Source organism: Vanellus vanellus (assembly GCF_965231255.1).
Source record: "Vanellus vanellus genome assembly, chromosome: 22".
NCBI lineage: Eukaryota > Metazoa > Chordata > Aves > Charadriiformes > Charadriidae > Vanellus > Vanellus vanellus.
The window spans coordinates 4,969,425-4,984,389 of NC_138927.1; the positions used below are offsets into that span (position 1 = coordinate 4,969,425).

Below are 14,965 nucleotides of genomic sequence, written 5' to 3' on the forward strand. Positions count from 1 at the left end.
CTACCAAAATTTATGTTAAGAGTTTCCACTTAAAATCTGAAAGAAGAAAAAAAAAAAAAAAAAAACAAAAAACAAAACCAACAACCCACTTTTTATAATTTCTGTAGAAGTCATTATTTCTCAACTTGCTCTTAAAATTAAGAAAGTTCTTAACTTTGTTAAGGGGCACAACAGCTAGTTACAATGTTAGAAACAACAGGCATTCTGCCTTAAATCACATCACCACTGAAAACAAACAGAAGGCCAAAAACTGAGAAAACAATTACTACAAAGTTCTGTAGCTTAGCACACCACATTCAAGTCATAGCTTACACATGCGAGAACTGTACTCTTCAAAAATAAGAGAAAGATCTGCTTGGTAGTGAAAATATAATTTTATTTTTAACAATAGCTGCCAGCAGTATACTGGTATATCTGTAAAAGATGTTCCAGAGAGTGAAAGACATAAGCAAACTACAATAAATTGTATCAACTCTTCAAGTATTTCTGCAAACAATGCTCCAATTCTTGATGTCCTGTCTTGGGAGTCTCGATATCCTATTCTGCTCCTCTATTCTCCCATCCCCCCCCATCCCCTCCAGAAACAAAATGTAATAGTTGGTGGCACAGGTTCTGAGGCAGATTAAATATTTTTCACTCGGGATAAAGCCTTCTTCTGAACATATTAATTGGATGTGTGCAGATAGTACTCTGAGTGGCAAAGACTAAAAAAAAGTTGACTGTACTTAGCCACTTTTTGTTCTACATCAAGATAGGCATCAGTGGGTTTGGCTCAAGCATCTTCAATTTATTCATGTCTGTGTTCCTTTGATACGAAATGCTAATTTGCTACTTTAGCATAAGAACTTGATTACATCTCTCTTCTTATCATGGAACTGCACGCAACTCTCAATCAGTTTAGACATGCCCATTGCGGAAAAAACACCAATTTTATGGGAAAATGCAAACGTAGAAGCTACATGGCTGTGACTGTCCGTGTGGGACATTTACACAGACCAGCAGTCAACAGTTGATGTACAGGAAAGCTTTGGAGTGCATGAAATTGTTTCAGAATTCACATGCCTCTTGTTCAACAGGCAGCTCTCACACATAAGGAATCTCTTCAAGAAGGAAAGCTTTGTTAAGAAAAAAAAAAAATAATCATGCATATAGTATAATCTGTTCTCCCACACAAAACCAGGGTGAAGATGATGGATTTTCCCTTTATATTCAGGAAATACACAAGTCACCTGTTATAATGGGAATTTAAGCATATTTCAGCTTGAGAATAAAGTAAGTTATTCAACATGCTAATACATGCAACCGACTTGCAAACTGGAATACCTACTTGAAAGGGTAACTGCTGTTTTTAAATTGTAGAAGGGGCTAGAAGCATCATTTTAAATTTAAACAGGGGGTAGATTAATTGCTGTTTGATGAAATTAAAAATGCATTTAAAGATCAGATTGTAAACAAGTTGACAGAAGTCAAGAATTTACATAGTTATGAAAGGGTTTTTTTAATTAATGTAGCACTGGTGATTGGGGCCAGATGAAAGTGCTCTACCCACACCAGACGCTAAGCCTTTTACACACCACCCTGGCTGTATGCTGCTGTTCCGAAGGGATCACCTACAGAGGTGAAAGCTGCTCGCTCTCCATTAGATTCCTGGCCCCTGCTGAAGCCAGCAAGAGGCTGGCCAGCTTCTCCCACAACACAACAAAACTGTGCAACAAGAAGCCTAAAAGATATCAGCTCCTTTCACACAGGACAGTTAACAGCTATCATACGGTAACCGCCTTAGAAATTGCTAACCTGGTCCTCATTTGAATTATACCCACGAGGGAAAGGCTCTGACGCTCAATACTTCATTGTACTGAGATAAGAAATACATTAGTTAGAGCAAAAGCTTTAACTTTGTTTACAAGCTTTCAGACACAATCATTATAATACTTAATGCTGAATATAACATATTACAATTTTTGAAGATTGCCTAAAAAGTAGAGAGAATATATTATCTATAAAAGACAACAAGCCTGGTATTTTAACAAGTTAAGCATTTGTGTGCATTGATATGCAGGCAGCGTGCACATTAGAAGACGGCATGAAAGTGTTTTCATGCTCATATGCGCATAATTGCCTGGTGTACTGAAGTGTGCACGCAAAGGCTAATTTGCTTTTAAAAGGAGTGAGGCCCGATTACTACAACCTCAGACAACTTCCAAGGGCCATCCTGATCTAGGTTTTAAAGTAGAGTTAAAAACTTAACAAAGCTATGCCACAATCACATTGCTTCCTGTATTTGTGATTTTAAAGGTTAACTAACTATACAATGGCAAAGAGCACCAAACCAATGAGTGTTGGGGTGTTTTTTTTTTTACCCTATGTGTCATTAAAAATGTTGTTATCTGACAAAAAAGGACGTCATCCCTTTTTCTAGATGTCACGTTGTAGCAAAGACTGAACCCCTACAGAGGATTATTATGGCCGAGAAACTTTATTCAGGATGAGAACGTGACACGAGAATACAGTAATTATTAAAAGGCTACAGTTGTTTTTCCTAACCAGGTCACTCTGCAGAATTTTCTTTCTGTGCCCAAACATCCCTTTAAAAAAATCACAATAAGGTCTAAGTGTATCTATGGTTGTCTTCGAAAGACGTGTAACAGGATTGCTAACTGCCTTTATATTGGAATTCTAGCTCTAGGAAGGCAGGACAAGGCACCACAATCCATGTATACAAATATGGATCTTGTAGTCTACCTCTTCTATGTCAAACTAACTTCATGGGTATATAAAGTAGCAAAAGCAGGATGCTTAGAAAAGTCAGGCTGGTTTTCATAAAGCCAGTGCTTACCAAAAAAATTAGTGTATAAAAGTGTTTATGTGAGTATTTCCATGTTATTACAGAACGTTAAATATTCCAAGAACAACCTACCAGGAATAGCACTTTCCAGCTTCTAAAATCAGTTAAATATAAAAGTATTTTTACAAAAAAATAGGCATATAAGTCTAGCATTCTTTGGAGTTGTTTATGATGGTCTTTTAAAAATAACCTATCAGTTTATTTCATGCATCAAAATAATTAATTTTAAACAAGAAAACTATTCCCTGGTTTAGAAATATTTGAAAATTGCTTTTAAAAAAATTGTAGTGCTATTCCTCAGTGTTGCTGTAAAAAGATTATGTGTAGTAGTGCAATGATTATGATTATGCAAAATTGCAGTCCAGGTGCACAGACAAGCAATTAGGATAAATTCAATGTAAAGGACTGGATTTCATGCACCATTTCTTTACAAGAGCAATTAATAGATTTCCTTTCAGGAAAAAATGCATACTATAATTTAAGGCAAATGTTATCGTTAAAGGTCACTTTAGCTTTCTTCAGGAAAGAAACAGCTTTAAAATTTCCCAGAAAGACTCCCACTTAAACAGCTATCAGCTTCAGTCTTGCATCACTAATCATTGCACTGCTATTCACCATGTACAGTAGCTATTTATCAACTAGGACACTAATGTTTACATGTACTTTGTTTATGACAGCACAGATTTTGTAAGTAAATATCACCAGAAAGACCTATACAAAATAAAGGCTCTTAACTACCAAAAAGAAAGCCACTTGCAATTTTTAAGGTGAACAGATGGCAAGCATCCAATTCTTCTGGTTTCACGATGTTAAAGAGCATCCTGACAATTATTTGTTTGCTGCAACTCAGAATTCGGGACAAACGTAGGTTGCCAATTTAAAAAAAAAAAAAAAAGTGTGTGTGTTTTTATTTTAAATCTCATCAAGCTCTTGAAGACACAACTACATACTAACTCTGAACTGTGAGCTTCCTGCTATAGTGCTCAAGCCTAGATTCAAACTTCCCTGATGTCATTCAAATCCATGTTTCACATTTGAGTCCATTCTCAACCATTACTGTGATTTCAAATCCAAGAGAAATTATTTTTAAAAACATTGCCAAATATTCTGCAAATGGCTCTTTTGGATAATAAGTTCCCTTCTATATGTAAATAGGATAGACGAGCAGGTACAGTTCAACGTGTCACAGATAGGACAATTGTGTATAGATCTTCTGGAAAAGCAATAAATTCCAAAATACATAAATATTCCTTGTACCATATAGCAAGACAGTATCCTAAACCAATTCGTAGACAGGGACCAAACGTTTGCAAAGAAAAGTAGTAGGGGCAAGACAACCCTTCATACTGAAGAATCCAGAGTTACCCCAGTGCAATATTAACATAACTGCATTAATGATATTCAAACTTGCTGTGAAAGGAGGTAAGGAAAAACAGGCCTATAATTAAGTCTCAAAACTTTAGGTAATTACTGTACCTGGTCTATCCACCATAACTTTGAATAACTGCAAGTTCATGCAAAAAAAATTGCTATCTTATATGAAAAGAGCAGTCTGTTAGAAGCATTGTTATGGAATATGCAAGAAGTCATCTCTTTTGCAAGTGCTGTTTACTTAGTGAGTCTCTTGGCTACATCACTGTAAGCTATTTCAATTTCTTTGTCTCCAGGACAGGTATTGGTGAATTCATCCCTGCTATAAGCATTCGTCAGGTATCTCCAAATCCCTGTCATTTCCTTGGGAATCTCAAAGTTGCGGTATTTTTTGGCCACCACCTAGAACAAAAGAATTAAATTATGAATTTATATCCTTCAACTTAAACCACTTTTCCAACTGTTGTCACTCCCTCGTTAAGCTATCCTTCCAACACGCACACCCAGAGTCGCTTCCAAAGTCAGCAGAACCTGCCCCTCTAGCATACGGCAGGACCTGGCAGCATACTGCCTCGCTTCGTCTGCGTTACTGCTCTCACCAAAGGCAATGCTTCTGCACCCAGGCAGAAACTTAATCTGTGGCTCCATCTGCAGTACAAAACTGACAAAAATCATAGGACACAGTGAAACAAATCAACCCACGACTATATAGGCCCATCTTCACTCCTGTAGTCATCCTAGGCTACCTCTTTCTAGACTTCCGAGTTGTTTGGTTTTTTTTTAATACAATCCTTGTATTTCACATTGTGCCATTTTCTTTTTTGCTAATACAGCAGTTTTCTCTACAGATGTGAGAAGACATCCACTTCAAACACTAACTGGTCACAGGATGTTCACCTTCCACCTTCTACCTCATTCTTTTAAGCGCTGCACCTTCCTCCAGTGACCACATTGGTCAGTGCAGTAAAACGGGGTTTGGCTTGAGCAATTTCATCATCTGCTGCCCAACTTGTCTAATGGTTCATACCTTCACTGAATTCAACTGCTCCGTCCCTAAAGCCCTTGTGAATTGTCCAAATCTTACGCAATTTCATGCACTGTTAATACTCTAGTTAAACTTACATGGGAGCTTACAAATGGTTGAAATTAGTTGGGCTCCAGAATGTCTTAAACCATAAACATTTTGCCCTTCATTATCATATAACATACAAGACATTTACCTTGACAATGTGTAGTTTGGGTAGCAGGTTGCAGTCTGCTAATGTCATCTCATTGCCATCCAAAAACTTGCGGGTAGAAACTGTAATATCCTCCATGCTATTTTCATCTATTTCATCAGGAAGAGGAGAGTTCAGATACTCATCCAGTTTCTGCAGGGTTTTCAAGAGGCCACGTTCTAAGGCTACGGAGGAAGGAAGAGTTTCAAGAACAAAAAAGAAAGCCAAACCACACCACGCAAATTTCAAAGCACATTATTGTCTAGAATATTGATATTAGTAGCAGACCTGAAAGCAAAACCCACATTGCTGTACTACCCAAAACAGACTGTATTTTTAGGATTAAGGATTTTTAACCCTTGGACAATTTTTGTGGCAACACTACCGCTGGAGCTGCTCTCGTGGTCACTAGTAACACTGAAACTGAACTAGAGTCCCTTTAAATATCACACAGATGCAGGTTAAAGGCTGGTTTATACACAAGTTTGCACTTATTTAAAATACTCCTAAGATTGTCCACAAGTGTTTATTTTTGGTTTAAAAAGTGGCTTATGTCAGTTTCTTAAGACTATTCCTAACTGGCTTAAACTAATTAGAATTAAGCTATGCTAGCATTTATATTCATTTAAACCTAATCTGTTTAACGTCACATGCTCAGCTAACTGCCACGACGAAACCCACAGACTACCGAGGAGCTTTATGGAACTCAGCAGCAGAGGGCAGCACACCCCACAAAATCGAAAAGTATTTCTCGCTGTTTACAAATATTTTGCATATCTCTCTCTGAAATACAACAGAAAGGCATTCCGATTCCCTGACTTATGTCTTCCCTCCAAGTACACCGAGGACAAAAGATATGTACTAAACTGTTTAATGGCCTAATTGTACATTCTTTATCTCTTACTGATCTCTCTCTTTCCATCTACTATGTTTGCTCCACATAGAATGGTCTTAATACTCTAGAGAAAGTGACACAGACTAAGCTTAACTCAGAACTCCAAATGCGAGCCCTCAATCCTAGAAAGATCAAATCATCAATCGCGCAGAAAGACCTCACAGCAAACTCATGGAAACTCAACCACTGGGGCATGACACAATCTCTGCATGGAATTTGGTTTTGAGTGGCTGTTGCATAGAGAAGTTTCAACGCCAGGGATATTTACAAACCATGCATACCCAACCAAAATTCTGATTGAGCATTGTCTAATTGAAGTTCTCTTTGCAAGTGTCAAAATCTTTGTCTCAGATCATTAACTTTAAACCACAGGTTTAATTCATGAGAATCCCTCAAGCGTCCATCAACACACAGCAAAATCTGTCAGAGAGACACTTCACAGTCAAGCTGCTCTGAAAAACACATGACAATAAACCAATGTGTGCGCAGCTATCAGCCCCCGAGTGACCCACCTTCATTAGCTTCTGGTCTAGAATTTTTGATAAATGCAGAAAATTTGGCAAATATATCCATTCCAGCAGTGTTTGATTCTGGATGCTTTGGTGAAAGTTTTAGGTACCTAAAAAGCAGAAAGGAGTAGAGCTACAGCACACTTAGAAAAATGATGCTCAGCATATATTAACTAGCACAAAATGGCCCTTTAAAAAAAAAAAAAAATTCTAGATCATGTACATTTACCAACTTATCCATTTTCAGATTAACGTGGAGGATTTGGTTGTTACATGTAATATCACACACTTCCATTTATGTTAAGATTTTTAAATCCAACACTTTTTAATCACTTTTCAGCGGAAAAGCATATTTCTGCTTTCTGAATCAGGCATTTGTTCCAAGCACAGAGTGTCTGAAACAGGCCAGGGTCACAAGAGCAAGCTCCCTTACTCTAGCACAGCAGCGCTGCCAAGGTGGCAGATCACAGTTACACACACAAGAATATAGTTAGGGATCAAACAGGTAACACATTAAATACTCTTGTCCATTCTCTGTTCCCTGGAGATCCTTTCTTTCATTTAAATTAATATTAACTTTCCCAGAATATCATGGACTCCAAATCTTTTAAACAAAGAAATAAAGTCTTGCCACACTAACAAAAAAAAAAGTTCAGTCTGCTAAAGGCAGTGTGTGCATTTTGCCAGCGCCTGCCAGCTGAGGGAGAAGAAAGGCAACAGTTTAGAGAAAGCTTGAACACATTTCTCACACTTGTGCTGTGCAATTTAATTATTTTTTTAAAGCATTCAGTATTTTCCACCATAATTTCTGAATACTAAATAACCCATCTCCAGGACTCATCACTACGCCTAGTATGAAAGAATTAATTTTTAAAAAATTATTTCCAAGTTGCATTTAGTAATCACTGGTTCTGTTCAATTATCAACTGTCCATCTGCTTATAGGAAGCTGAAAGGAATAAAAGAAAATAATTTAACATTAAATACAAATTTCACTGATATTCCTGGTGAGAACAAGAAAACAACACACTCTTGAAGACTTATAAATAACACCTTCCTTCTAGAAGAATGACTGCAAATACAAGTCTCAAAAAGGACACTGCACATCCCCTTAAAACAGATTCCCAGTTTATTACGGAGTCAGGACTAAGCTTTGTATAACAGACTCATCTTCATTTACATTATTTGGACACACCATCAGAATGGCCTGCCCCAGTCAGCAAAAGGAAAAGTCATTTAGTTTGAAAACGGTAGGAAGGATGACAGGACTCTACAAAGGACAATTCTGAAGTAATCTTTAAAATAATATAGTTTTTAATACACAGATGAGGGAGCTCGAGGGAGGAAAGGTATGACAAGCAAGAACTCCAAGCTCTTTTCAATGTCTAATCTTTAGTTTACTGATGCTGAAGAACATCTTAATTGGTGCAGAAAACCCCTTTGAGAACACTTCATCTAACCTCAGGTGAGAAATTATCGTTTTAATGCTTACTTGGGTGGAGCCAAAACATCTTCCAGGAACTCTTCGATCTTATTCACATCTGTTCTCACTTCACCATTGTAAGTTATGAAGGGCGGATGAGTGCCTGGAGCCAAATTTTGAAGGTCTGCTGGTTTTCTAGGGTGAAATACAAACCAATACAAAAGTAAGCACAGGACATCCATGACTCTAGCTTTCATTTCTACAATCACAAAAGCACTGCCTGAGGTTTTCACGTCCTTGCAGTTTTAAAAAGATATCACTAGTTTTCTTTTTAAAAAGTGAGTTTACAGCTTGATTAGCATTTCAAATATATACTTGATAACAGTTAATTTCAAATACTTAAAAACAACTGCTTCCTACTACCTCTGGCTATGTTTTTTCTCAAGTCAATATAATGTTGACTAGTGGGGGGGGAAAGATATACCACACACACAAACACACTCTATCTCGCTTTCCCAAGATCTGCAGTACAGGGTTTATATATAGCGTAATCTGCGATCAGTGATAATCCTCCCCTTTTACACAGAGCTTCTCTGGAAATAAGCAAGTCTGAGGTAGAGCAGTATGTATAAACCATTTATTATGTGCACACAGAATCTGGTTCTAGACAAGCTAACATGCTTAAACATCACATTTTTAAATGACGCTTAAAGCCTTCTCCAGTGAAAAAACTATTTACAAATAAGAGCAGCACACTTGGGCAACGGGAGGAGATTCCCCACATTAGTACAACCAGACACAAGAGAAACAGAATCAAGCTAAAGTACTCAGACATTTCTAAATCTTAAAGTCAGTTTTGGCAATACCCCTCACTGTTCACTCCAGCTTCTTTCACACTAATCCTTACCAAGTTAAGCCAGTCTATTTTATAAGCAATTGGCTTCTCTTTCCTCCGGTTGTGCCTTGATGCTGTAGCGACAAGGAATAGCACTGCAGGCATTTATTTAGAAGCCTATATATCAGCTGCGCATATACTTTCACCCCAAAATGCCAAACTTGCTCTTTAATGTAAAGCTCTCACATTTGCCTCATCAGCAGATTCAGATGCAAAGTTGAAGTCAATAATGAGATGTGGATTCATTACAAACTATAAATTCCAAAGCATCATCTAAAAAGCTGCAGCCAATTTCCCCCTGTAAATCATCGTGGTATTAGTCCCACGCTAGTGCAACCGCCTCAGTGCAAGCAGAAACAAAATTACAGCACTGCTCAGCACTTCTTCAGTAGCAGCACTTAAAACTTCCCTCTGATGAAACTGTCGACGACAGTCCAGGATGACTGCTCAGAGGGACGCAGTCTAACTTCTCTAAGAATCTCTCCACGTTTTAGAGGACAGTCTGCAATTCCTAGTTCCTCAGGCCGTCCCCGTGTCCTAACCTCCAACAGTACACACCACCCGCACGAGGCACGACTGCACAATTCCGTTTTCGGCAAGTTGACCTGAGCACGCGCTACAGGATGACCACCACCTTCTGCTAGCACTACGCTGGGTGAGGAACAACAAACAACACCCGATCCAACAGAAAGTTAGCTAAGATAAAGTTGCCCCTTTGTTACTGTTTGAACAAATCCAAAAGGGACCGTAACCCTTGGACTGGGCTTGTACTTTGGCCGATGCGGCCACCTTTTTGAGCCAGCACCAGGCATCCAGCAACTGCATTTACTGGATACTGGAATTACAGTTCAAGAAAACCTCCTGACTGGACTGGAGAGGGCAACTAGGTTAGTAATATAAACAAACATGGTCATTCAGGGTAGCATGAGAAACCAGTGTTTTCAGGAATAGTACTCTGATTCTGTGAATTAAATGCAGTTTACAAGTTTATCCTCTAGAAATGTTGCTTTTCAAATTAAGAACCCCTGCCAGAATTTCACGTCCTGCCCACTGCTAAGCCTTTTAAGCAAGGCAAACAGCAACAGCATATCGTGCCAAAGCATACTTACAACAGATACAAGCACTTGGCAGTATATGCAAAACTGAACGAGAAAACTGATTTTCATACTTAATAACATTAAACACCCTGCTTTTAGCCAGGAGACAGAACTGTTATTAATAGAAGACTTAAACAATTTTCAATTTTTAAGCTTCCAAGAAGTTATTTCTCAGTAATAGTTGCCATTGTCCTCTTACTCTCAAGATTTAAAGTCTGCCACCGGTTAATGCTTTAAGTAGCTTAACACTTCATTTAAATACAGCTTTGTAACCCACAACAATTACAGGAAGTCATTGTGGCTCAATTCCAATTTCACATGTTGGCTAGATAAAATTCCTCAAAAGGAATGTTATTTTAAAAACAAACACAGGCAAGACCACCGGATTTGCAGTAATACTATCAAAGGAAAGATTTTATTTCAGAAACAGACCAGTCTAATGAACTAACCAAAAAAGTTTTCCAAAGAATCAGTGTGCATCTCAAGGATCCCAGAGCATTTTATTAACCCCTCTTGCCACTCCAGTCAGACCACCTGTATCTTTTGAGAAAAAGAAAGCAGAGATTAACATCCCACAGCCAAAGCCCAAACATAATACAGGGTTTGACTTCCAGTTTGCTACTCTTGCCAGCAGATCATAAACAAACCCTGGTTTACCACATACAAGCCACAGCCTTCAGAGCACCACAAGTGCATAGGAATATCCTTAAAAGGCTACGAGTACTAGGCGGCAATTAAAATATTATAGTAAAGTTTACTTCAGAGATAAAACTGGACAGCTTTTTAAAACAAAACAAAACACTTCTATAACCACTCAAAACAATTCCATGATAGCTAGTACCTGCCCCAAAGTTTACCAGGGTATTTGGAGGTAGGGCCAGATACTTTAATATCTGGCTATCACTAGCTAATTAAGTGGGCAGGCTCTTTAACGTCAGAGTTCAGGTATAAACATTTCATGGCTTTGCCACAAACCAGAATAGCAATTACCATTCAAATAATTTCTTGAAGATCAGACAAAAGCCATCCCCCAAGTGTAATATGCTCGACAGTGATTTATAAATTACACAAGCACTGCAATGAGTGTCTGAAGAGTAATGTGGAAAAAAAAAAAAAGTGCCAGCAATAAAAAAAAACCTGTCTCCAGTTCCTAAGCAATATTTTATACTGCTAAAGTTGCATTCACCTCTGGGCAGTCTTTAATATTTACTAATCTCTTTATTTAATCTTTGTCTGTCAACATAATTGTAAAACCACACAATCAAGATGTTCAAAATAGGATTTCAAAACTTAACTGAATGCAAGCTGGCCTTGAATGTTGTGACAAGCCCAACAAATGGTTTATGTACTGCAACTCTGCTCTAGTCACCAGAACAAGTCAAATATCTGAGCACTGAAACGCTGCTTCTCAAAAGGGAAAGAATAAAGCCTCTGTCTGACTAAACAGAAGCAAGAAATGCCCGATTTCTTTGAAGGGCAGGACGTCCCACTTTGTTTGCCTATGTGCATATTTTTCCGTCTTAAGAACAGAACTGAGAACTGCAAAATGTTCTTTTGTTCACACAGTATGATGTCCAATGCAACTATGGAAAGGAAAAATACATGCCACAGAGTCAAACCAGACTCAGTTTTTCCTGTGACCCAAGCTACTCGTGAACTTTTGTACCCAACCATGACCTTTTAAGCCCCAAGAACAGACAGAGCTTGCGTTACAGTTGTGCAGATATTATGCTATGAGGCAGAAGGTTTGCAAGTAAACCCTTTTTCTTTCTTTGGCTAGCAAAATAAATTCAGGTGCTTAAAACCATTACTACCCAGCTCTTCAATAAGTTTGTGTCTTTTACGGAACAAAAAGAATTTGGCTTGAATAATGAACTTGTAAAAGCAGTTTCTTGTGACAGTATTCTAAGTGTATTAAGGCAACATCTAGCACTTATCATCATTCTGGCAATGCTAACAGGGGAAAAAACACCATCTGGTATGAAACATTTCCACTGGAGCAGTTATCAGAATGTGACATTCTGCAATCTACACTACTCTACAACTAGGTACTAGACAATCCAGAATGAGAAATTTGCATTTATGAATACAAATATTTTAAATAAATTATAAAAGGAATTAAGTTTCTAATAACACTTATACAAATCTGAATTAGCTTCAGTGCTCCTTCTTTTCCTTTACCAGAAAATACATTCAGCATACAACAAAAAAGTAGAGTTCATTTGACCTATTCCTGTGCATTTTTAATTTTTGCACTTTTTTTGTGTTTTCCCCTCCCCAACATAAAACAACTGAAAGAAAGCTTTCCTTGTGTAAGAAAGGACAATTTTAAACATCTGCAACCAATTTGTATTCTTACACCCCATTCTCCCATCTAATTAACTCAAAGTTGCCAAAGGGACACAAATAAAGCCAATTCATCAAGCATCTTTGGCATTTTAATGATATCTCAGACTGGTTCAGCAATAAATATGCTTCCAATTATAAAATGTCTCTTTCAACCTTCTTCTCCCCGCCCTTTGATGCAATAACTGCAATAGGTTAAATAACACCATCGCTAAAAGTAAAGGAAGTCCAAAACTACACACAGTACACAAGCACAACTCCCGAGGTTTCCACAAACCACATGCACTGCTAAATGGAAGATATGATATATTTGGTTTCTGTGTGCTGGCAGCAGCAATTATATTTGCAGTAAAATCCCAGCTTGGCCAGAGAAAATCTTTGGGCTGCTACAAATGCACACCCAGTTGACAAAAGTTGCCTTCTCCCGCTCTGTTTTCTCTGTCTCAGCCTTAGAACACATGGAAATATTTAACACTAGTTGCCAGCGCTGAAGCAGCAACTTCCGTGATTTTTAAAAATCAAAACAAGTCACCTCCTTAAAAAAAAAAAAACAAACCTACAAGAAGAGGTTAAGTCTAGTGGGGTGATTTCTCTCTCTTGCACATTTTACGCTTGATTCGTTAGAGAACACTGTATTTCTATTGGCTTTATTTCCGAAAATAAGGTTTGTAAGCACTGGCAGTCTCTCCTCTCTCCTGAGAGTTCAGTGACTAACATTTGGTTACATTAGTGCTGTGAAAACATTACTTCACACCAAAAACAAATACGAGGCCTCTGCTGAATTTAGCATTACCGCTTCTAAAGTACACCCAACCAAATTAAGACTCCTGGATTCACATCTCACCCTTCTTACCCACTAAAGTATTCATTTCATAGAAGGAGAAGTTGCAATTTAGATGACACGCACCATCATGACATATTTGGCTAACACTATAAAAGGCAAAACATTTTATATTTTAGTCCTACCTATTTCACTTCTATTTCACTCATATTTACCTCATGGACAGATATTTTTACAATGGTTTTATTCTTACTGCATAATAAGCAGTATTATCTTGAAGTCTTTAAAAAGAGAAGTAGCTTGCACATTACTTGTGACCGTTATCCAATAATCATTAGATATATGATCAAAGATTGGTTGATATAAAATACCCATCCAGCAGTCTTCACTTGCAGGCTCTTGACGTGAAGTTAGTAAGATTCAGTATTCAGTTATGAGAGACTTCACGTCAGCTCTTAATTTTACAGAAGTGCATCATTTAACAAATTCAAGTGAATTCATCAGACCAATTCTCTTTGGTTACAGATACTTATAAATAACCATCAATGAATGCACCATTTACACCTTAGTATTTATGAGGACAGATTTTCTTTTTCATGTCAGAAAATAAGCCATGCAAGATTTAGAAACCCCAAGCAAACATTTGTTACACCAAGTGTACTGTACTCTTGCTTGTCAGACAAACCAATATTTCTTACCTCTTCAGGTCAACTGTTGTGACGCTAAACACCACTCCCTTCAGCCAAAGAATCATGAACAGCCTCTGAGAAAAAGGACAGTTTCCTATGCTTTCACCATCACTGCCAGCCTGCAGAAGAGAACAGATCATCAATTAGAAAGTAGGACCACTCCATCTACGCATGCTCACAATTACTGAAAGATCTTTACATAAAGACAGATTCAGTAACAATTCATGGGTTTTGTTGCCTGTACAGTCCTCACATCACTAACTCTTCCAAAGATTTAACAGGCTTACAGTCCAACTTAGTATCATCTCACAGGAACACTCCCTTGCTTTCAAAGTCCAGCTGACACACCTGGACCAGATATCCTGAAAATGTCTCCGCATAACACACAAAAACAAGCAGCCTCAGAATATTTAGATACAATAAACACCGGGTATTTAGATACTGGGAAGGTATGCATGGACTTCTGCATCATTTTGTTGGGTTGGTTATGTTGTTTGTTTTTTTTTTTTTTTTTTAAAATACTTGCACCTTCCAATGATTTTTTTGCTGCAGACATAACAAGGATTTTATTACAGTGAAATTCACACATCTGTGAAGCCAGCTAACCTATTTACTTGCCGTGTCTTCTTAACAACTGCTCACAAAATGTATCAAAACAAGATTTCAGACAACAGTTATCTTTCACACTTAGGATGATCCAACTGCTCTTAGCAGTGAAGAAAGGGTAGCACCCACTGAGCAGCCACACCTTTTGATGGCAGTGTTCCAATGTCAATATTGTTCTTTGTTCTTTATTATTCTTTTTCCTTCTTCTACAAGGCAGAGCTAATTAATTGTAGTCATCTTACAGTTTATTGCTTATAACTCTCACTGTGTAGTGCTACAGCAAGACAACTGC

At 37.8% G+C, this 14,965-nt stretch overlaps 1 protein-coding gene across 1 annotated transcript in view; it reads right to left on the minus strand.

Moving 5' to 3' along the window:
* Positions 1-359: 359 nt before the first annotated feature.
* Positions 360-14,965, minus strand: part of CLIC4 (chloride intracellular channel 4) — a 32,004-nt gene continuing 17,398 nt past the window's right edge. The window contains exons 2-6 of the mRNA XM_082493987.1: positions 14,077-14,186; positions 8,329-8,454; positions 6,841-6,947; positions 5,437-5,618; positions 360-4,618 (exon numbers count right to left, since the gene is read on the minus strand). Of these exons, the coding sequence (XP_082350113.1) occupies positions 4,454-4,618; positions 5,437-5,618; positions 6,841-6,947; positions 8,329-8,454; positions 14,077-14,186 (690 nt within the window). The 3' untranslated portion in view covers positions 360-4,453. The remainder of the gene's footprint in view (positions 4,619-5,436; positions 5,619-6,840; positions 6,948-8,328; positions 8,455-14,076; positions 14,187-14,965) is intronic.